This window comes from Oryzias latipes, chromosome 6, assembly GCF_053564925.1.
Source record: "Oryzias latipes strain Hd-rR chromosome 6, Olatipes_Hd-rR_3.1".
Lineage (NCBI taxonomy): Eukaryota > Metazoa > Chordata > Actinopteri > Beloniformes > Adrianichthyidae > Oryzias > Oryzias latipes.
In genome coordinates this window covers 15,842,165-15,866,252 of record NC_136242.1, presented here as the reverse complement: position 1 = coordinate 15,866,252, position 24,088 = coordinate 15,842,165, and the positions used below count along the sequence as shown (strand labels likewise).

Sequence of the window (24,088 nt, the reverse complement as noted above, 5' to 3'; positions counted from 1 at the left end):
CGTACATGTCAAACTGCTTTCGATGAATCTCAGTCATCTGGTCAAGATTTATCACATGATTCCCATTGACATTTGACATTGTTCTTTGGGTATATTCCTCTGCTGTGAGCAGCCTCCAGCCGTTTACACCGCTGTCCCAAGTAAAATAGTCTTGAGTGTATAGTCCTGTAGAAAGAAGTTCTTCTTCTGGTAACCCGAATATCTGCACCATCGCTCTGATGGTTTCATAATCATAATCATCTGGAAAAGCAAAATTTCCCCTGTAAACAGTTGCCAAATTAACTCCAAGTGCCCACATGTCAATACTTTCATCTAAAGGGAGACCCAGGATAACTTCAGGTGCTCTGAATGGAGTTGCTTGGATTTTGGTTCCGATTGGAAGTTCCTTTGACTCTACCGCTAGACCAAAGTCTATGAGTTTGAATTTCAAGGAATTTTTGTCTGCAAACATAATGTTGTCCAATTTTATGTCACAGTGAACCACACCGATACTTTTGAGCGCTTTCAGAGCCTGAAACATCTGCTGAGCAATGGCTCTGACATAAGTCAGAGGTGTGGCTTTGCATTCATTTTTGATCAAGAAATCTACCAAGCTTTCTTCCAGGATCTCATACACCAAGCAAATCACATTTTGAAATGAGAAACACTCATACATCTTCATCAAGTGGTTCTCATCGGGATCCAGAACTTGGATTAGTTTCATGGATTCAAACTCTTCCTTGCCTTCTTGGACATTTGTTATTATTTTAATTGCATACATTTCCGGACTTCCCAATTTAGTACACTTAGCCACTTTTCCAAAACTTCCTTGTCCAAGGAATTCCTGAACTTTATAGATCCCCTGATTTCCCACCAAATTACGGCCTTCCATCAGCTCAAAGGCTTCCGTTTTTCTATTTCCTTTTTTTGACATTTTTGCCATGTCTTTGTCTGTCTGCAGATCTTCCGGTTTTTCCAAATTTTCCTGGAACACGGGTTTCTCACAGGAGTCAGAGCTGTTAAGGCTGAAGTCACTAGATTGTTCATCTGCACTTCCAGCAGAAGGAACTTCCCTCACGTCTACAATTTCATCTTCTGACATTGATGATTTCAGGCTTTGATTAGAGGATCCACTCAAGCTTGAAGTAAAAGATGCTGAGGGATTTATGTGGGTATGTGACGGCGCGGTCTTTCCCATGACGCCTTCACATCCAGCAGCATACGCTGCCTTAATTTTTCCTGCAAGGTGCTTCATGGTGATGAAATCGTGTTCGAGGGCTTGACTCGGCGTGATTCTGCGTTGAGGATTGACTTCCAGAATGCACTTGAGAAGGTCAATGAAAGCTTTGTGGTCGTCATCATCGTGCATTTCGTACATGTTCCGATGTTTATCAGTCATAGCATCAAAATCTATCACATGATTCTTTTTTCTCAATTCTTTCCCAGTTGATTTGGTGTATTCTTCTGGTGTGCATAGTCTCCAGTCACCATTGTCCCTAGTGAAAAAGGTATCTTTGTTCTTTGCCCTATTGAGAACGTCAGCTTCAGGTAAACCAAATATCTGCACCATAGCTCGTATTGTTTCGTATTCGGTTCTTGATGGGAAGGGATAATTACCGAAGTAAACACAGGCCAATACCATGCCAAGTGCCCACATGTCAACGCTTTCATCTAAAGGGAGACCCAGGATAACTTCAGGTGCTCTGAATCGAGTTACTTGGATTTCGGTTCCGATTGGAAGTTCCTTTGACTCTACCGCTAGACCAAAGTCTATGAGTTTGAATTTCAAGGATTTTTTATCCGCAAACATGATGTTGTCCAATTTTATGTCACAGTGAACCACACCGATACTTTTGAGCGCTTTCAGAGCCTGAAACATCTGCTGAGCAAGAGCTCTGACATAAGTCAGAGGTGTGGCTTTGCATTCATTTTTGATCAAGAAATCTACCAAGCTTTCTTCCAGGATCTCGTACACCAAGCAAATCACATTTTGAAATGAGAAACACTCATACATCTTCATCAAGTGGTTCTCATCGGGATCCAGAACTTGGATTAGTTTCATGGATTCAAACTCTTCCTTGCCTTCTTGGACATTTGTTATTATTTTAATTGCATATATTTCCGGACTTCCCAATTTAGTACACCTAGCCACTTTTCCAAAACCTCCTTCTCCCAGGAATTCCTGAACTTTATAGATCCCCTGATTTCCCACCAAATAATGTCCTACCATCAGCTCAAGGGCTTCCGTTTTTTTATTTCCTTTTCTTGATATTTTTGCCTTGTCTTTGTCTGTCTGCAGATCTTCCGGTTTTTCCAAATTTTCCTGGAACGCGGGTTTCTCACAGGAGTCAGAGCTGTTAAGGCTGGAGTCACTTGATTGTTCATCTGCACTTCCAGCAGAAGGAACTTCCCTCACGTCTACAATTTCATCTTCTGACATTGATGATTTCAGGCATCGGTTAGAGGATCCACTCATGCTTGAACTAGAAGGTGCTGAGGGATTTACTTGGGCGTCTGACGGTGGGGTCTTTCCCATGACGCCTTCACATCCAGCAGCATACGCTGCCTTACTTTTTCCTGCAAGGTGCTTCATGGTGATGAAGTCGTGTTCGAGGGCTTGACTCGGCGTGATTCTGCGTTGAGGATTGACTTCCAGCATGCGCTTGAGAAGGTCAATGAAAGCTTTGTGGTCGTCATCATCGTGCATTTCGTACATGTTCCGATGTTTATCAGTCATAGCATCAAAATCTATCACAGGATTCATGTATCTCACTCTATTCCCAGTTATTTCGGTGTATTCTTCTGGTGTGCATAGTCTCCAGTCACCGTTGTCCCTAGTGAAAAAGGCATCTTTGTAGTTTGCCCTGTGGAGAACGTCAGCTTCTGGTAAACCAAATATGTGCACCATAGCTCGTATTGTTTCGTATTCGGTACTTGATAGAAAGAGATAATATCCACAGTAAACACAGGCCAACACCATGCCAAGAGCCCACATGTCAACACTTTCATCTAAAGGGAGACCCAGGATAACTTCAGGAGCTCTGAATTGAGTTACTTGCATTTTGGTTCCGGTTAAAATTTCATTTGTCTCTACAGCCAGACCAAAGTCTATGAGTTTTACATTCATGTCATCTAGATCCTTAAACATAATGTTGTCTAATTTTATGTCGCAGTGTGCCACACCGATACTTTTGAGTGCTTTGAGAGCCTTGAGCAACTGCTGAGCAATGACTCTGATATAACACAAAGGGACCAGCTGCTGCTCATTCATCAAGGAATCATGAAAATTGACCTCCAAGAGCTCGTACACTATGCAAGTCATTTTTCTATAAGTGAAGCATTCGTACATCTTAATCAAGTGGTTCTCATCAGGATCCAGGTCTTGGATCAGTTTCATCGTTTCAAACTCTTTCTGTCCTTCTCTGGATATTTTCATGATTTTAACAGCGTAATATTCCAGACTCCACAATTTACTACATTTAGCCACTTTTCCAAAACCTCCTTCTCCCAGGAATTCTTTAACTATATAGACCCCCTTACTTCCAACCAACTCACTGCCTACCCTCAACTCCACGGCTTCAGTTTGTTTATTTCCTTTTCTTGACATTTTTTCTTTCAGTCTGTTCTTCTTCAGATCGTCTGTCAGTTTTAAAGATTTAATCTTAGAACACAATTAATCAAAAGTTTTTGACTTTCTATCCGCAACTTTAAGATGTTTCTCATGGGAAACTCAAGGTATATTTAAAGATTCACTACTTGATTGCCATGATGTAAAATGACATCATAACGTGTATTTATCCATAAAAGTGATGCAGATTGTTGTCATTACAGATCATGGATAGTGTGAGGTAATCCAAATATGAAGGGTGATGTTCTTGACGTCATTTCCGGACAGTTTTGTCACTCATAGAACCACCGCAGTCACGTGGGTTGTGTGCGCGCGCGCGAGCCAGCTGTCAGTCATGCCTGTCTAAGAGGGCTAAATGAATGATGAATGAAATGGACCTCGCTGACGTGCACGTGACTCTCAAAATTCAAACGGTTTCCAACATTTCGGCCTGATCAAGTCTGACATGTGCACGCAGGAGGAGCGCACAACCAGAGCTGGTGGTCCAAAACAGGTAGGAGGGAGGAAGTTCAGAGCCAGAACTCCTGAACCCGCGCTCACGAACGAACCGAACCTTTTGAGTGTCGCTTGGCTGGGAACTGTTCTCTTTCTCTGTCTTTTTTCCTCCCTCCCCTGAGCTTCACACGTTCACAGAAATCCTCAAACCAGCTCACCCTACTTATCTTAGATGCAATCACCCCTTTCACGGGAGGACCTCCGTGAAAACAGAAAAGAGGCGTGTCTCAGACTCACAGCGCGTGAACTTTCAGTGCTCGTTCTGAAGACAGGAATTTTTGAGTTTTGCTGTTTGTTGAAATTCTGGTATTCAAATGTTTCACCAGAAGCTTTTGCGTGCAGCTCAGAGCAGCCTGATTTGTGTTGTGTATAAATGATGGGTTTGTTGGTTACAGTTTCAGCTTATTTTTTTAATGAGGTGATCTTTTAATAGTAAAATAAACTCGTTTTTCACCACTGCTGACATGACACTAAATGAAGAGCCCTTGTGTGCTTTATCAATCCGATGACTGAGTATAATGATGAGGATTCCATATCGTCCGAACTGTTTATTACAATAAGTTTCAAGCATGTGTCCTTATCTTCTCCTACATGTGTTCAGAAGTTCTCCAATGACAGAATTGTGCTATAAAGGTAACTGCTAGAACGTCTGCACCTTCAGGAGGATCTCTTTTGACAGAGACTTTGATTTTAGAAAAGGAACTTGTCTGTACTTCTGTCAGAGTAAAAGAAATCAACATTGTCACACGGCCTGATAAAATACACGACTGTTGGAATTTCATTATTGTAAATATTTCAAAGCTATGTGTTACAAAAAGATCGCGTAATAAGCACAAAAACACCAATAAAGTGCATTTTTCTAAACAGGGTGGTGCAGCCAGGGGTTGTAAGAAACTGGACCAATTGGTTCTTTTAGCGTTAGGTTGTAGACCCCTGGTTTAGCTGCTGCAGTAATAACACAATTCAAGTACACAAACACACTCTTTTTACAAAGGCTACATAGATCTTGCTGTCAACTCAGAGGATTTGGAAGTGGAATATTTACAATGACTTTAACATCTTGGCCACACATGTCAAATAAAGCTTGAATTGATATTTCAAAAAGAATTTGAACTAAATGACCTGTAAGAAATCTGAATTTGAATTATTCTGATCCAGGTATCAGCCCATCAATCCTCCCTGTGATTATTTCCAGGATAAAAGGAATAAATTCCAGACTGGCTTCTTAAAGGGAATACATGTGATCTGATCCAAAGAGCCATAAATCCCATCTCTACAGCGCAGGAAACACCTGGATGTTCAAACAGGTAAACCACTGCACTCTGTCCAACCTTTGTTGTAGCAGTGTGCCTCACAAAAACTGAGATGTTTTCTTCTTTTGCTTCTCATTCAGAAAGTTACCTGGAAGAACTGAGTGACATTCCTGAAGTTCAGGCCGTGTCACACTCCCACTACATACAACTTGCGCATTGTCCCCGGATGAAAACTGGTCATAATGGTCAAACCAATGGAAGGACCAGCAGAGGGCGCTGACCATGGTGCTGATGTGATCTCTGCTCAGTGCTCTGAATGTCAAATTAAAGAAATTCAATGAAGCAGATTTATGTGTTCCTTGCGTGGTTATGTGTACTTGTTCCGTGGTTTTAATGTGGTTCCTCTGTGATACATCTATAAACATTTCACGCACAGACCCGCCTTCTGCGTGGCGCCTGACACCCCCCTGTGAGAGACTTACGCATGAACTGAAACCGACCACAATTTCAAACAGCTCAGAGCAGAATTCAAGTACAGACCCATCAGCTGAAACTCTTGACTGATTTCTGCACACATCGACAAATGATGAAACACAAGAAACACCTTTGGATTAGGTAATTCACACTCGTATCGCAAAAGAAAGAAATTTCATCCGTGGAAAATGCCCAGATTGTACATGGTAGCTGTGAGACACAGTAAGGAGATGCAAGGAGAAAAAAGCTGCAATATTTTTACAGCTTTGAAATAGGACTTCATCAAAGAATAAACTCACTGCAGGCCTTCAGGCCAGCGGATGACAAATGAGGTAAAGGTAAGTTCTAATGCAAGTGATCAGACTGATCTGATCTCAGGAGTGTAGAATGGCAGAGCAGAGGAGGGGGTTGGAGGAGGAGAAGGAGGTGGCAGAGAAGATTGCAGCTTGTGCGCTAACCCAGCAGCAGCTGGCTGACTTCAGTGCCTTCAGTCTTGGCCTCACTGAGGAGGGAGGGTTACTTTTATGACCCCGTGGAGAGAGGTGAGCTAGCGTCCGGGCAGCTCCAGAAGCGGCATCAGCGCTGAGCGTGAAGATCTGTACAAATTGCTGATGACGTTTTTGCCATTTTCCGATGTCGAGACACATTTCTTCCCCACGGCTCATGGATGATGTTGGAAAGTGCTTTATAAAGAAAAAAATGATGATGAAAAGGTTTTGTACAAGTTCTGCTTCCATAATTCAGTTGAATTTAGTTCATATTTGAAGCACCAATTCCAACCAGAGGTTAGTTTATGCATTTGTGCAGAGAAAACAAGAAACATTTAAATGAATGAAGTCCAAATCCTGTCACTGTCACTCACTAACGTTTCTTAGGACTCAGTTTAGTCCATTAAGGCCTAGTGATCCCAACAGAATTGTAAAAAAAGGTTGTGTAGGTTTTCCTCACTGCCATTCTTGATGGATTAGGTCTGTGACCAGCAGGGGGCGCTTTGCCTCTTTAAGTCACTGTATCTTGACTGTTGGAGTAACTACGGTGGCCCTGAAGTGCAAACCATTCAACAAATCACTCGATACAAAAACATTTTTAAGATCACAGCCACAATTTAAAAAGCAGTATTACATTTTAGAAAACAAAACAAAATTTCAGAAACCAAAACATAAAAAAGAAAAAAAGATTTCAGAAAACAAAATTAATTTCCAGGAAAAAAAAGAAATATTACAAAATGAAAACATTTCAGAAAAAAATATAATTTCCAGAAAACAAAATGAAATACAAAAAAATGAAAAACATTTCAGAAAAAAATGAAATATTAAAAAATGAAAAACATTTCAGAAAAAAAATGAAATATTAAAAAATGAAAAACATTTCAGAACACAGAATGAATTTCCAGAAAACAAAACGAAATCTTCAAAAATAAAAAACATTTCCAAACCGGAAGAAGCAGGTACTATGGGACAACGCTGATTGGATGATGATGTTTGTCAATCATTTGAACTGAAAAGTATTTAAAAATGAAGCGATGACGGATTTTATCGTCCAAACAACAATGTACTATAATAATCCACGTATCTACCATTTACATATTAAATCAAAAATGCAGCAAACAGATAATGAAGGTTTAAATTATTTTTTTTAATATTTCGTCTGAAGCAGAACGGTCACCCGGAAGTAGTTTGTGTGGATGACGTCCGTTCTGCAGGTAAACAGAGAAAGGGACGGTAAAACGTTAACATAAACGTTAATCTTTGAATATTTAGCGGATGTGATGACAGAACGCACGCAGAAATATCAACACCAACCAGGTTTACAAATGTTTCGATATGTCGTGAGAGAATTCTGTCTAAAGCAGCAGCTGCGAAGAAACGGGTGTTAAAGACGGCGCACATCAGGAAATGCAGTCCCGCCATCCACTGATAAGGTATGGAAGCACATTTGTTTGATCTAATACATGTAGCGTTAAACGTGATTTCTAGGTGGGTGTTTACAGACAGATCCAAGATCCTTCAGTCATACGTTATTAACCGGTTACCTCATCAGCTGGAGAGGGGGGGGGGTCACGTGGGCAGGATTCTCAGACAGGTGTACCAGCCGCATAAATCAGCAAAGCTGTCAGGTAAACTGCAGCAGTTTGTGTCTCAGAATAACATTTATGAATGCTTCTTATTCACACTATTAAGATCTGTGACTTTAGAGTGTGTCAGTGCACAGAAACATGACAGTAAATGACTGGATGTGCACATCATCAGACACGTCCAGGTGTGTAACTAAAGGTGGCAAAGTCTGTAGTCTAAAAAGATTCTTTAAAAAAAAACATTTTAGTCTTTCAGGCAGAGGAGGAATACCAAAGTGTTTTAGAATGTATTTTTATAAGACTGAAATAATGTATTTTATTCTGAGTTTGGTGTTTTGACCCCTCCCTAATGAATTTCTGGTTTAACCCATTTTCTCCTCATTTTGATGAACTCAACTTTTTCCTGAATGAAAGATGAACGGCAGCTGATGTTTTTCTGTCAGGGATTTTTAATTTATTAATTTATTTCTGTCAGGGATTTCAATGGAGCTGGAGTCCAGTGCAGAGGAAGCTGCAAGCATGTACGAGCAGGAACTGGCGTTCCTTACCTGTGCATCTTCCTCTGGATGTGATGCTGAGCAGCAATGTGGACAAACCTTTCCTGACATGACTCTTTTTGATATAGTTGTTAAGCACAAACAGACTTTTCCCAGATGCATTTCTTCCTCTAATAAATGTGACTGACAGGTACGCTGAGTAAATGCTGATTGTAAACGGAACATTTGATTGACTGCATGAAGAAGCCCATAAAGGAAAATCCACAACTGTTTCTTTGTTTCTGTTACTGAATAACGTATTCATGTTAAGTTTTCAATAAATATACTGCATTGCTATGAAACAAATTTGTTTATTTTCATATTCATTATTACAATCCTCACATCAGCATTCAGTTTTTTCATTGACAAAAAAACATTTCTAAACAACAGCTTTGAAAATCAAACATCATCTTTGTTAATAAAGCTTTAAAACCTAAAATGGTAAACATGGAAAAACTCCTAAATGAAGCAAGCCTAATATGAACATTTTAAACTGGAGTTTGGCTTAAAGGAACATTAAGTTGTTTGGAGTTGTACACGTGTTTGATGCGATTCCTCATAGATGTGATTTCCAGATCATCAGCCCGACGCTAAAGCCAGGAATTGTGCTTCGTTTTTCACTCCCCACTGCATCATTTACAACTAATCAGGCTTATGCAGCAGGTTAAAGACTTTTTTTAAAGGACCTGCAATTTAAAAAAAAAAATTAGATATTAAGGTTAACCCCCTGTGGTTAGGGGGGGTCGTAAAGAATACTACCAACGTATTCCCTGCGTGTCGTAAAAGGCGACTAAAAGGGACGGAGCGAGAGGACTGGGAATCCTCTCCCCTGTAACTACATTCCTAATTACGGACAGGGTAGAGTTGGGAAGGGGAGATTACCTCCCCAAACCCTTAAGATTGGGTCGTTGAATGTGCGGGGGTGTAGTACAGACGGAAGCAAAAGAGATCTGATTGGAAGGATGTTTGAAAGGAGGGGAATGAGCGTGTTAGCACTGAGTGAGACAAAGATGAAAGGGAAGGGTGAGTGTGTGTTTGGAAGTGTGAGTGGGAGAATGTCTGGTGTAGAGAGCGGGAGAGCAAGAGAAGGTGTGGCTTTGCTGGTGAGCTGTGAGGTGAGACGATGTGTGGTTGAATGGAAGGAGGTTTCACCAAGACTGATATGGGTGAAAGCGAAATTTCGGAAGGAGCTGTGGGTGTTCGTGAGTGCATATGGTCCTGGCAGTGAGAGGAATGAAGAGGAGAGAGTGACCTTCTGGAACGACTTGGATGAGTGCTTGCAAGGATTTGGAGCAAATGTGAATGTAGTGCTGATGGGAGATCTGAATGCTAGAGTGGGTGATGAGAAAATTGAGGGTGTTGTTGGCGGGCATGGTGTTCCTGGAAAGAATGATAATGGTGAGAGACTGATAGGAATGTGCACTGAAAGAGAGATGGTGATTGGGAATACATGGTTCAGAAAGAAAGAGATCCATAAGTATACGTGGGCAATTTTCGAGAGAACAAGAAAATGTTTTGGAAGGAGGTGAAGAGGGTGTGAAAGGGAGTGTCGGGGAGGGAGGAGAAAGTGAAAACAGAGGATGGAAGGATGTTGAATGAGGGGAATGCAGTAAGGAAAAGATGGGCAGAGTATTTCGAGAGGCTGCTGAATGTGGAGGAAGATCGGGATGCTGTGATTGGGATGGATGGAAGGGAAAGTAGACTGAATGTATTGGGAGAGTTGAATGAAACGTTGATTACAGGAGAGGAAGTTGAGCAAGCTGTGGGAAAGTTGAAAGTAGGAAAGGCTGCAGGTGTGGATGGGTGTGCTGGGGAATGCCTGAAGTGTGGTGGAGCGATCGTGATTGAGTGGTTAGTGAGATTGTTGAATGTGTGTTTTGCAAATGGGCAGGTGCCGCTTGATTGGATGAGTGCGTGTGTGGTTCCCCTGTACAAGGGTAAGGGTGATAAGTATGAATGTGGTAGTTTTAGGGGTATTAGTCTGTTGAGTGTTGTAGGCAAAGTATATGGGAGAGTGCTGATTAATAGGGTAGTGGAGGGAACTGAGTGTATGATTGGTGAAGAGCAGTGTGGTTTCAGGAGAGGTAGAGGGTGTGTGGATCAGGTGTTTGTTGTGAGACAGGTGTGTGAAAAGTTTTTGGCTAAGGGGAGGGAGGTGTTTTGGGCATTCATGGATTTAGAGAAGGCGTATGATAGGATTGATAGAGAGGCGTTGTGGGTGGTGTTGAGTATGTATGGTATTGATGGTAGATTGTTGGAAGGTGTGAAGAGTTTCTATAGACACAGTAGAGCGTGTGTGAGAGTGGGAAATAGCATGAGTGAGTGGTTTCCTGTGAGGGTTGGTCTGCGTCAGGGATGCGTGATGTCTCCGTGGTTGTTTAACGTGTATATGGATGGTGTGGTAAAAGAGGTGAATGAAAGGGTGTCGGGTACGGGTGTGAGCATGATAAATACTGACGGCAGCGAATGGAGTGTGAATCAGCTGCTGTTTGCAGATGATACTGCACTAGTGGCTGACTCAGAAGAGAACTTGGGACGTCTGGTTGAGGAGTTTGGAAGGGTGTGCGACAGAAGGAAGTTGAGAGTGAATGTGGAAAAGAGTAAGGTGATGAGGTGTACGAGGTTAAAGGGTGAACGCAGATTGAATGTGGCATTAAATGGGGAGTTGTTGGAAGAGGTAGAGTGTTTTCAGTATTTAGGGTCGTGTGTCTGTGTGGATGGTGGAATGGGGGGAGAGGTAGAGTTTAGAATGAATGAAGTACGAAAGATATGGGGGGGAATGAAGAGAGTGTTTGAATGTAGATCACTGGGAAAGGATGCAAAAAGGAGATTGTATGAGGGTGTGGTGGTGCCTGCAGCGTTATATGGGGCTGAAACATGGAGTCTGAAAGTGGCGGAAAAGAGGAAGCTGAATGTAGTTGAGATGAGATGTTTGAGGAGTATGTGTGGTGTGACGCGTATGGATCGTATGAGAAATGAAGTTATCCGAGAGAGAACTGGTGTGACGCGAGAGTTGGCTGAAAGAGCAGAGCAAAAGGCACTGGGATGGTTTGGACATGTTGAAAGAATGGAAAGGGAGCGATTGGTGAAAAAGGTATATGAATCTGATGTGAGTGGAGTGAGAATGAGAGGAAGACCGCGAATGGGATGGACAGAGGGTGTAAAAAGAGCGCTGAATGCAAGAGGGATGACTGTGGTGCAGGGGAGAGAGGCTGCTCAGGACAGGGATGGGTGGAGAGAGTTTGTGTATGGATGAATGGATGGGTGTGGTAGAGGTCTGGTCTTGGGATGAAGCGGCAAGGGGAAACCAGCCTTGGCTGAGGCCCTGCAGTGGAGGTGCCCACACTGGGCTGTGCAGCTGACCCTGGTGCAGTGTGGTGTGGCTTAGACCAGATCTCAGACCAGTCGCACGCACATACGCACACACGCACTCACGCACTGAAGGAGGAGGGTTTGGGGAAGAGACAGAGGGAGCTAAAATTGTGTGCCTTGTCTAGGCTACCCCACCTTGGTGGGACACAGCCTTGGTAAATAATAATAATAATAATAATTTCACATAAATCATGGTGACTTGCCTGTACACTGCACAATGATATGAATGACTTTAGTCTTTTTGTATTCCCATGTAGAGCTGCCATCTGTTCTTCTGCAGCACAAACCTTTCTGGAACTTCGCTTTGAAAACTTCACCTGCAGAAATATCACATGTTAATTCAATTAAGTATTTTATAAACTTTTAAAGTTCATTTTTAAGTTTCAGTATATGTATATGTATGGTTCAAAAATATACAATACACTTTAATATTATTTCCCATAAGAACTTGTTTACTGATTTCAATCTTAAAGTCGATTTTTAGCAACACTGATGCCATATAATTACTGTAATTACTGTATAAATCACAGAATCAGGCTGGCTCGGAGCTTTTTCTCTCATGTTGTCACCGAAAACGGGAACGGCTATCATGTGAAGACGGTTCGTCTCCATCGGGTTCCTTTTGCGCATGCGCAAGATAAAAATAAATTATCTTTTCAAAGCAGCACTTTAACATCCTTAAATTAACATCCCTAGAGACATGTGACTGACAAAAGAAAAGATCACAGACTTGATTCTTACCTAAAGATGATTGACAGCGTGAACCTCGCAGCCGTAGACATTAGCGCACAGCGTTCAAAGTAAAAGTGCTCACAAACTACTTCCGGGTGACCGTGTGTCAGGCGAAATGTTAAAAAAATAATTTTAAAGTTCATTAACAGTTTGCTGCATTTTTTATTTGATATATAAATGGGAAATACGTGGATTATTATAGTACATTGTTGTTTGGACAATAAAATCCAGCATCGCTTCATTTAAAATACTTTTCAGTTCAAATGATTGACAAAAATCATCATCCAATCAGCGTTGTCCCATAGTACCTGCCTCTTCCGGTTTGGAAATGTTTTTCATTTTTGAAGATTTCGTTTTGTTTTCTGGAAATTCATTCTGTGTTCTGAAATGTTTTTCATTTTTTAAAATTTCATTTTTTTTCTGAAATGTTTTTCATTTTTTAATATTTCATTTTGTTTTCTGGAAATTATATTTTTTTCTGAAATGTTTTCATTTTTTAATATTTCTTTTTTTTCCTGGAAATTAATTTTGTTTTCTGAAATGTTTTTTTTTTGTCATTTTTGTTTTTCAAGTTTTGGTTTCTGAAATTTTGTTTTGTTTTCTAAAATGTAATGCTGCTTTTTAAATTTTTTTTTTTTTTTTTAATTGTTGTGTTCTTAAAAATGTTTTTGTATCGAGTGATTTGTTGAATGCTTTGCACTTCAGGGCCACCGTAAGTAACCCACCAAATAACAGAAATGAGGCGGTTCTGTATGGAGCCAAAGCCATCTGATTTGACTGTCAAGCCACGCTGCTGCAAGTTAGGAGGAACTGAACAGATGGGTCGAATGATTCTTCAGCCTTTTTCATTTGTGTGTTCAATGTGTGTATTAGAAAATCACATATGACGTCACTCAGAAAAGCCTGGAGGCACTTGAAGAGCTGGAAACCAAAGCATCCGACCCCTGAAGTTGCTGACATCATAAAGATGCTTTCACTCAAGAACTGTCCAGCCGTGTGTTCTTTAGATTTGTGCCGAGTCAGCTACTAAGAAGGAGTCAGAGTACGGAATTCCGAATTCCAGGTGCAATAGTAAAGTTTGATGTTCAGTCGTATTCTTTTCTTTTTTTCGTTAGTTTCCGGTGAATTCATTTGTGTAACTACAGAACATTCAGGTCAGAGGCTCTTGATAGCTTTAGATCAGCTCCTTTGGCTCACCGTCTTCCTGCTTGTCCTGTGGGTCACAGGGGTGCTGGGGTAACACACAAAAAACATCAGGGTCATTCTTGAAAAATGCTGTTGGGAAACCTGCCATGTTTTGAATTTGACTCTGGCTTTACAGTTGAGATGAGAAAGATTTAGTTGGATAACAAGAGGACGGGAAAAACCAAGTGCAGGAGTCTCTCAGAGGGTCGCCGGACTGATATATGACGGATTACTGGATCTGCAGACTCCATATCTGTGTTCTGAAGGACAAATTCACAAACCCTGAGCGAGGTGGCACGGAGATGTAGTGGTTAGCACTTCCACTTTAACAGTGAGAAGGCCTCTGGTTCAAATTGTCACTTTCTTTGCATGTTCTCCTTGTGAATTCATTGGTTTTGAGGCGTATAAATGACGAATACTTGTATAGCGCTTTCTACCTTCCTCGAAAGCCCAAAGTGCTTTACAGTCAAAGAACCATTCATCCATTTACACACTGATGGCGGCTCCACTGACACCAACCGTCCACCAGAGGCAAGGTGGGGTTTAGTGTATTGCCCAAGGACACTTCGACACATGGGCGTGGAAGGCGGGAATCAAACCTGCAGTCTTACGATTAGGGTTCGACCAAAATCGCTGCACCACGGCCGCTTCTTCCCACAGTAAGAAATCATGTTTCATGGAGTTTAGCGTCATACAGCTCTCCCAAAGTTTGGTACATCAGAGGAGAGAGGACTTGGGCAGCGCCAACAACAACTGCTGTTTGGAGCGGAAATGATGTCATCATAACCTCCATCACCCAATGTCAATCGTGTCCTGGTAGCCATTTGGCTGAAAGCCCCACCCCCACACAAAATTAGGTTCAACTCTGAAAATGAAAACTGTGAATAGAGACTGTAAACTGAGGACTGAAGGGAAACTGGGAGAGAAACAGAAAAACAAAAAATGAGCGGACAAAACTGCAGCTGTATATCTTTCATTCGGTTACAGCATTAAGTGTATGGTTTTTTTTTATTTGAGTTCAAATTTTATTCTTTCTTTTTTCAAATGTTTTATATGCCTTTCTTATTTAAAAATCAAATGTTTAGTATTCATCCTTTCATTTTTCAATATTTTTATCATTTCATCAAAGAGTACTTACTTTTTGGGGAGGCTTTATTTCCAGATAGGTTTCAAAAACAAAGAAATTCTGAATTTTTGACAACTCAAAATCAGATTATTGTTAGTGTAGCCGCCTTTCCGGGGTTCAGTGTCGTTAAAGCGGAGTTTCATGTGTAAAATAAGGAGCTCAGGTGTGGAGGACCGCTACTTTATTTTTTCCTTTTCTTTCACGTACCCAAAAGTCAGTTTATCTCTTTACATCATAAACCTGTAATGCTCAGAACGCAATGTTCAGGTCTGACTCCTCCCCCATGAGCGCATATATACCAGCTCTTTTGCCAGCTAATTCAGAATTGACAAAGCCTCTTGGATAAGCGGTGAAACGTCTTCTAACTTCAAAAACTAACTCCAGATGACAGCCCCTAAACCCACTACTAAGATACTTGCTGCTCTGTATACTCACATTCACTTTAATCTTTAAGTAAATTTACTTTTTTTTGGTGGCTTTAAAACTCTGTCGTACTACATTGGCAGAAACTGACACCACAAAACAAAAAAAAGGTTTTGAAAGCCTGTTGGCTTAAATACTAAAACTGTAGAAAAACTCCTTTATGGAAAGGATAAACAAGTCCAGCCTCTCAAGATTTTCCATAAAAAAAGAGTAGACAGATGGTTCTGCAGTTCTTTAAAACACTCTTTTCAAGCTCACCCACCATATATATATATATATATATATATATATATATATATATATATATATATATATATATATATATATATATATATATATATAAAAAAAACGCCCCTCTCACCCTCCGCAGGTGGTTTCTCCTCCAAGCTCGGGTCCTCTACCAGAGGCCTGGGAGCTTGAGGGTCCTACGCAGTATCTTAGCTGTTCCTAGCACTGCGCTTTTCTGGACTGAGAGGTCTGACGTCTTTCCAGGTATCTGTTGTAGCCACTCCTCCAGCTTGGGGGTTACTGCCCCAAGTGCTCCAATTACCACAGGCACCACTGTCACCTTCACTTTCCAGGCTTTCTCCAGTTCTTCTCTGAGTCCCTGGTATTTCTCCAGTTTCTCATGTTCCTTCTTCCTGATGTTCCCATCGCTTGGCACTGCTAAATCCACCACAACGGCTTTCCTTTGTTCTTTATCCACCACTACAATGTCTGGTTGGTTCGCCATTACCATCCTATCAGTCTGTATCTGGAAGTCCCACAGGATCTTTGCCCTCTCATTCTCTACAACCTTAGGAGGTGTTTCCCATTTTGACCTTGGGGTTTCCAGTTCATATTCTGCACACATGTTCCTGTATATTATTCCAGCCACTTGATTGTGGCGCTCCATGTATGCTTTCCCTGCCAGCATCTTACACCCTGCAGTTATGTGCTGGATTGTTTCAGGCACTTCTTTGCACAGCCTACACCTTGGGTCTTGTCTGGTGTGGTAGATCTGAGCCTCTATTGCTCTGGTGCTCAGGGCTTGTTCCTGGGCTGCCAGGATGAGCGCTTCGGTGCTGTCCTGTAGGCCAGCCCTTTCTAGCCATTGGTAGGATTTCTTGTTATCAGCCACTTCAGTTATGGTCCGGTGGTACATCCCATGCAGGGGTTTGTCCTCCCATGAGGATCTGCCCTCCAGCACTGTATCCTCTGCTCTCCATTGCCTGAGACATTCACTGAGCACACTGTCAGTTGGGGCCTTGAGCTTGATGTACTCATGGATCTTGGATGTTTCATCCTGGATAGTGGCTTCTACGCTCACTAGTCCTCGGCCTCCTTCCTTGCGGCTAGCATACAGTCTCAGGGTGCTGGATTTGGGATGGAACCCTCCATGCATGGTGAGGAGCTTTCGTTTCGTGTCATGCCGGCTCAGACGTCGCCCGGCCAAACAAGGTCTGCGTCAGGTGCTGAGGAACCAGAGCACCCTGATGAAAAGTGGGCTACTGGAACAAGACGGAAATGGACTAGATGTGAGAACAAAGTTCTGTTAGAATGCTACTACTCAAGTAATCCCACCCAGAGGGGTTACATGCAGAGAATGTGGAATGAATGGATGCTTCGAAACCCACAATCAAGGCTAACTGCCAAACAACTGGTAGCTCAGTGCTCTAACATCCACAAACGGCAACTCCTATCACAACTTGAGATTGAAGCGATACAATACAATGCCACGGGAGAGCCAGAACAACAGGTCAGAGAGGAGGTTATGCCACACTCCCACCCTGAGATTGGGTACACAGCCCTAACAACCACAATTACGCTGAGCGAGGCAGCAATTGACCTTAAAGACAAGATCATGTCTACAATGAACACTAGGCAACCCCGACACCAACTACAACGGTTAAGTGACGTACCTGAAAGTCTACTGGAAACTGTGAATGAAGCATTGAGGGCAATTCCTACCACAAACATTACAGAAACCAATGAACTGGTTTACACTTCAGCAGCAGTGATCCTTGAGATGCTTGGCTACAAGAGCAACCATGGAAGAAAACAGTACCCACCATGGAAGCAACGGTTAGAGGCCAAAATCAAGGCAACTCGGAAAGATGTGAGTAAGCTGACAGAGGCTCAAAGAGGTACAATGAGAAAGCAAGTACCTAAGAGATACAGCCAGATGCCCATACCTGAAGCACTGGAAACTGCCAAACAAAGGCTCCTAGCCTTGAGCAGCCGCCTAAAGAGGTACACAAGAGACAATGAAGCCAGACGAATAAACAGGCTCTTCGCAACTCAACCTGCAAAAGTGTACGCTCAGTGGCAGGGTCAAAACAGCCGAGCAGACCCACCAAGGCTAGAAACTGAACAGTACTGGAAAAGTATATGGGAGAAAGAGACAGCACATAACAGCAATGCCCAGTGGCTGGTCTCTCTGAGAAAAGAACATAACAACCTCCCTGAACAGAATCCAGTAACCATCACAGTGGCAGACATCCAAGAAAGAGTCTCAGGTATGAAGAACTGGACAGCACCGGGCCCTGACATGATACATGCCTACTGGCTAAAGAAGCTTACCGCACTCCACGAGCGCCTGGCAGCACAAATGAACCAGCTGCTAAGAGATGGGACTCACCCCGAATGGTTAACGGAAGGGCGAACGATCCTGATCCAGAAGGATCCCTCAAAGGGTGCAGTCCCATCCAACTACCGGCCAATAACCTGTCTGTCCACAACATGGAAGCTCATGTCAGGCATCATTGCAACAAAGATAAATAGGCACATGGATCAATTCATGAGTAACACACAGAAAGGCATTGGTAGAGACTCCAGAGGAGCCAAACACCAACTCCTGGTCGACAGAACAGTCGCTCAAGACTGCAAGTCACGACACACCAACCTGTGCACAGCCTGGATTGATTACAAGAAGGCCTATGACTCAATGCCACACACATGGATCACTGAATGCTTGGAGCTGTACAACATCAACAGGACTCTAAGAGCCTTCATAGGAAACTCAATGAAGCTGTGGAAAACCACCCTTGAAGCCAATGGGAAGCCACTTGCACAAGTGTCCATCAAATGTGGGATATACCAGGTGATGCTCTGTCCCCACTGCTGTTCTGCATAGGTCTCAACCCCCTCAGTCAAATAATCACCAAGACTGGCTATGGATACCGACTCAGAAATGGGGCCAACATCAGTCACCTCCTCTACATGGATGACATCAAGCTATATGCTAAGAGCGAGCGTGACATTGACTCCCTGATCCACACCACCAGGATCTACAGTACTGACATTGGGACGACATTCGGGCTCGAGAAATGCAGCCGGATGGTGACAAAGAGAGGCAAGGTAGTCCACACAGGAGGGGTCTCACTACCAGAAGGAACAATAGCAGACATCGAGGACAGTTACAAGTACCTTGGAATCCCACAGGCAAATGGCAACCTGGAGCAGGCAACAAGGAAAGCTGCAACAGCTAAATACCTCCAACGAGTAAGGCAAGTCCTGAGAAGCCAGCTCAATGGCAAAAATAAGACCCGGGCAATAAACAGCTACGCACTGCCAGTTATCAGATACCCTGCAGGAATAATAAGATGGCCAAAGGAAGAGATACAGACCACGGATGTTAAAACACGAAATATATATATATATATATATATATATATATATATACACACACACACACACACACACACACACACACACACACACACACACACACACACACACACACACACCACACACACACAACTGTGTGTGAGGGTCTGGGAATGTACTGGTTGCGGGTGGGTGGGACGAAGTCAGGGTCTGACACATCATCGTCTTGATCATCATCATCACCACTAATGTCAGGGTGGACTGGAACAACAGCAGTCTCCCTCCTCTTGCCATAAAAGATTGATGGAAGCTAAAAATTAAACACATGCAATAAAACAACTGTCATAACATCATAAACTGACAAAAATCACTCTTTATCACTATTCATAAACTAAAAAGTGTTTAAATTCTCTCTGAATCACTGTATAGTGATATAAAAACATTTGGCAACATTAAAACATAAAATGTTAAGTTGTATTTCTTTATTTGTAAAGAAAATGCACTAAGTATGGTTTGTTAGATGCACAGGGCATATGTCCAAAAACAGACATACCAAGTAAAATGTAGTTTTTAGTGAAAAGGGCGTATGATCAAATATGGTGCCTGCATTTTTCATGCCGTATTTTCACTCATTTCAATATATTCTCCGCAAACAACTTAAATGTCAACACTTAACACAACTATTCAACAATAAAATGTATGAGTTTCATCAACTTACCGTGGTTAGTTTTGACGATTCCTTTGAAAATGTTCAGTGAACCGACCTGCAAAAGCAAATTTTTCTGACTTTGGAGAAAAAGGGAAATTTGATGTGACCCTAGTCTTTGCTGATTGGTCAAGTTCCACAATTGAGTAACCTATATGTAGAATAATCTTTGCTGATTGGCTGGGTAAAGATCACATGATTCTTGAACTCACTGAGACAGGGGATGGGCGTGATAACAAACGTGCGGAAATGACCAAAAACAGTCACTTGCCCGATAAAGGGTTTTAAGCGTCTTATGGTGAGGATGTCTACCCTGAAGCCTAGTGATGGTCCAGGCTAGACACACTGCAGCAGGGCTTTAGAAGATGAATGCAAACTTTTTTTAGCATGCAAGTTTCTCCATAAAACTGCATTAATTAAACATGAAACATTTCAAACTCCCATTTATTTACACATTTTATTTCATAATAAAAACCATTTCATGGAATAAATCATGCTCAACTCTTATCAGGCTTAAAGCAAAGCATACTTAGCATAATGGTTCAATCTATTTTTTCAAATGTTAAAAACAGCAAAACAGTTATTGCATCCAATGACAAAAAAGGAGAGCTGGGAAATGCCAGTGGCTGTTAGCATTATACTGGTAGAAATGAACTGATGCTACAAATTGCTATTGTGAACAAAGGATGCCATCAAGTGCAAAGAATTACAACAAAAAACAATTAAAAAAAAACTTGTATTCAGAGTTGTCCTCTTTTTTAAATGTCTCTTTCATAATGCATCATTTATTCTTTAAAGCAACAATATCCAGAATAGGATGTTATTGCTCAGATTAAGCACCAATTACCACACACCGTTTAATGCTTTTCTTGTGTTTGTAGTTCATCATACTGACTTTTTAACCATTAACAGCAAGGCAGTAGAAAAATACAAACCCCAAATGAAAGTGAATGCTGTTATTTATGGTATTATCATTTAAAAATCCTTTTCTTGAAGTTGAATCCATGGTTGAGGCTGCCAAAATAAAATGTCTTATGCCGACTGGCCCTGTGAGGGTCAGTGAGTCTCTCCGTTGACAGACGAGCCTTCCCCATGCGGCGAGGAGCATCTGGAAATCCCTCGCTCAGTGTTATCAGAACTGGAACCACTTTGACTCTGCTGGTCCGCTGAGATGGCGCTCGCCGATGTCGACGTGGGTTTGGCTTTCTCCTTAAAGTCTGTGATAATGACTGTCAAGTCTCCGACCGTGACTTCAAGATGCTGGGCGCTGCTCCTGTCTACGTTTTTTAATCTGGGCCTGGTCAGGATACAGACACAAGGAGGGGTTAAAAACAATTACTCACATGCAGAAAACCTTTGTTAATGAAAAATAGAAATGTTGAGCCAAGTCAGTACCTTGTTTTTTTGTAGCTTTTCTTTTTCATTGTTGGGTCTTTATCGCTTTTGTCCTTCTCAGATTTGTCTTTCTTCTCCTTTTTGGGGTGTGTTGGTGGTGCAAACTGTTGATTCACTTGTTGTGCAACTAACTGAGAAACAGGCCGTGGTTTTCTGAAAAACACCAAAAAAATGAACTGCTGGATGTCATTGGTCAGAATCCACTCCTCTTTGCAAGTTTCTCTTGCTAAAGATGAGCGGGTTTTTCTTTGTCCGTACAAAAGTCAGAGTTTTTAAGTCCACTCTTTTGGATAATATAAGTGTGCTTAAAAACCAGAATCTGTTTACCTCTCAAAAAAAAAACTGACCCAATGCTGGTGGAGCTACTTTTTTATACATAAGATGACAATCTACAGTGATGATGAAGAGGACTCTTCATCTCAAACACAGTGCATTAACACCAGATCTTTGGCTCCAGTGTTAACATTCGTTCAAGTACCGTAACTGTTTACGCAATTAATGTCATTCAGGATTCTGAAGCAGAGATGTGCTTACTCAAACAGCGTGAATCAGCTGATTCTGTCGTGGAGAAAAGGGGCCTGGAGCTGTTGTGCAACACCTTATATATTAGTAATGTGTTGTCAGTCCAAAGCCGGTATGAAAAGCCACTTTCCTCCACGCCAGAATCAGCTGATTCACAGTGAATCGCGTGAACGGTCGAAGATTTACGGCATGTCAAGGAGTTCAATCCACAGCTTTTTACTAGTACATGGATTAGTCATGATGGGAACTGTCAAGATTTAGAGGCGTCAGCTTTAGTTGCTGCTATTCTTTACGGTTTTTATTGCCTTCAGTTTACACGATTGTTACTGACAACCCTGTTCAACGCACAGGGAGGACCTAAGGCCCCACATTGGGAAGCGAACCCAGGTTTCCTGCATGCCAGTCCTGCACCCAACTATCCAGTCTTTTTATGCATAAGTATGTCAAAGAGCTGTGTTAAGGGGATAAGGAAGGGGACAAACCTGTAAAATGTTCCTTGATATTTAGCCCATTCTGTGGTACTCTTAGATATGAACAGAGCAAAACACTGAAAATACAGATAACATGACTTCCGTGATAGAGCTCTGCCTTAATGAAGAACCCTGTTTTAACCTTTGAGAGACAAAGATTTATTGCATAGCCGCTGTAATAGTACACAGCCTAGTGATAAACCCTCACCTTGCACTGTACTCTTTGCTTTTATTGTTATGTAAACCACAGTGGTGTCACACATCTCTAAACATGATCGTGTAAACCGAAGACAAAAGAATATCAGCAACTAAAGCTCAAGCTTCTAAAACTTGACAGTTCAGTTCCATCAAGACTGATCCATGAACTAGGTTTAATCCTGAATGTCTTGTTTGCTTGATTTTTGAAAGGTAATGGCAAAACAACCTCCATATGTCTAACAGTAACAAGTGTTCCAGTAGATCTGACACAGAAAATTACAATACAACTTTAAAAACTTCACTAAAAGCTGTCAGCAGAGTGTGTGGAAGATTATTTGATGTGGCTGGCAGGTTTTTCTCCAGGACTTTTACTGGGTTCAATACAGTTAATAAGCAACTTTCAGCTAATAGTAGTGTTCTCATAGATAAAAAAAAGTTTATTTGCTATAAAAGTATTAGTGGGGTAAATGGTATGTCCCTAATTGTATTTTGATTGGTTATTCTTACTGTTTTGTAAGAATCACCAACAACTCATAGAAATTTCTGTGGAAAGAAATGCCATGGAGTAAGTTATTTTTTATTACGTTGAGGCCAATTTCCTGAACTGCAGCCAAACATGTAAAGTTCAATTTAACTGCCAACACCATGGTTTGTATATATGCAGATCAGTATGGATAATATGGCCATAAACGTAACCAATAATGACATTAATTAAAGGAAAAACCTTAGAACAGATTTTTCTTTGTCATTTGTGTGTCCGTTGATACTTTTAAATTAACTTTTCGAGGGGACTAAATTGAAATTTCTGGCATCAAAAAACAAATATAACCCATATTCCAACAATGGAATACAGCGGTTGTTAAAATGCAGCTTGAAGCATTAATTGTTCTTAGTGTGAACACTTGTTTATTAGTAAGAAAACTCCAAAGCTGGGCTCCAATATGGTTCCAATCAAGGTTTTCTGTTTTTATAAATAAAGATTATAAATAAAGTTTTCCAATTTTCTGTAATAGGTCCTGCACTTCCGTTGTATGCTTTTTTTTTTAAATGAAATTCTAACAATGTTCACATTTCGCAAGTATTGTTTCAGCTGTAAACACTTGAAGTGATACAAAGATTAAGCTGTACTGGAGTTAACTACTGTGTTGCGTTTAAATTCCACGATATTACTTTTTATCCCTATTTTTTGCTTTATTAAAAGAACCGTAAAAAAAATCTTGCTGACGTGCAGATTTTGATGAAACATTGGAGATATTAACCAAAAAATGAATTACTGTTTGAATAAAATCGTTTAAAATGAGTCCTCAACATGATAAATGGTTAGCATAAGGGATGGAATAAGCCGTCTGCACTTACCGAGTAGATGTGCCCTTTCTGACATCACATATCATGCACTTGAACGCCTCAGCGCTGTTCTTGAACGTACACACGCTGCAGTCCCAGAACCCATCGTCTGAAAACGGCTTGGACTGCCGCTTCGGCCTACAAAAACAAACCAGCGAACACGAGCAACTTTGAAATGAAAAGCGCTGTTTCAAAGCTATGTGTTCTATAAATACAGCTACTAGTAGAATTCACAGCCCGAAGCAGATTCGAGAAAGCGTTTTCTTCCTGAACCAGACCAATGACTGAGCCGTTAGTTCACGCGAGCAGTCAGCCTTCTGCAGCCTGCCGCCATGAACACTTCACTAAACAGCTTCATCCATTGACTGTGCTTTCTATCAAACAAGTGACCCGTTAAGTCGTTATTCGAACATACCAGTGAAGGTTTTACCTTGTGGGACTCTTCTTGTCTCCCATCATACAGAATCTGTTGTCAGAGGAGTTGAAAACGATAGCTTATTAACGGTGGAAAATGGGCATTTAGCATCTACTCAGCTGTCGTGGAAACTAATGTCGAGGCGTGGTCACGTGACACGAGTTTAGCCAATA

The 24,088-nt window shown here is 41.5% G+C and overlaps 1 protein-coding gene and 2 long non-coding RNA genes across 7 annotated transcripts; 1 reads left to right on the top strand and 2 right to left on the bottom strand.

The window, feature by feature from the left end:
• Positions 1-8,745, top strand: LOC111947496 (uncharacterized). 2 transcript variants are annotated; one of them, XR_002873354.2, is made up of 4 exons: positions 1-4,100; positions 5,298-5,409; positions 5,496-7,750; positions 8,379-8,745. It is a non-coding gene; the product is annotated as an uncharacterized LOC111947496 (long non-coding RNA). The 2 variants fall into 2 exon arrangements; XR_013656591.1 differs by having other exon boundaries at positions 5,261-5,409.
• Positions 8,735-13,258, bottom strand: LOC144992551 (uncharacterized). 4 transcript variants are annotated; one of them, XR_013656593.1, is made up of 3 exons: positions 12,553-13,244; positions 12,015-12,430; positions 8,735-9,125 (listed from the first exon to the last, which is right to left on the bottom strand). It is a non-coding gene; the product is annotated as an uncharacterized LOC144992551 (long non-coding RNA). The 4 variants fall into 4 exon arrangements; XR_013656596.1 differs by having other exon boundaries at positions 12,015-12,128; positions 12,328-13,235; XR_013656594.1 differs by having other exon boundaries at positions 12,015-12,128; positions 12,553-13,227.
• A 6,739-nt stretch (positions 13,259-19,997) lies between these two features.
• Positions 19,998-24,088, bottom strand: LOC101159347 (YY1-associated factor 2). The gene is made up of 4 exons (XM_004069515.4): positions 23,931-24,088; positions 23,513-23,638; positions 20,967-21,119; positions 19,998-20,868 (listed from the first exon to the last, which is right to left on the bottom strand). Exons 1-4 carry the CDS (start codon positions 23,957-23,959, stop codon positions 20,628-20,630), a joined length of 549 nt encoding a protein of 182 aa, XP_004069563.1. The 5' UTR covers positions 23,960-24,088; the 3' UTR covers positions 19,998-20,627.

What these genes read in the sequence shown, in the direction of transcription:
- LOC101159347 (XM_004069515.4), bottom strand. Translation starts at nt 23,959, where the DNA reads ATGATGGGAGACAAGAAGAGTCCCACAAG. An exon ending in GACAAGAAGAGTCCCACAAG is followed by an intron (nt 23,639 to 23,930) that starts GTAAAACCTTCA and finishes TTGTTTTTGTAG; the next exon opens with GCCGAAGCGGCAGTCCAAGC. An exon ending in AGAAAGGGCACATCTACTCG is followed by an intron (nt 21,120 to 23,512) that starts GTAAGTGCAGAC and finishes GGTGTTTTTCAG; the next exon opens with AAAACCACGGCCTGTTTCTC.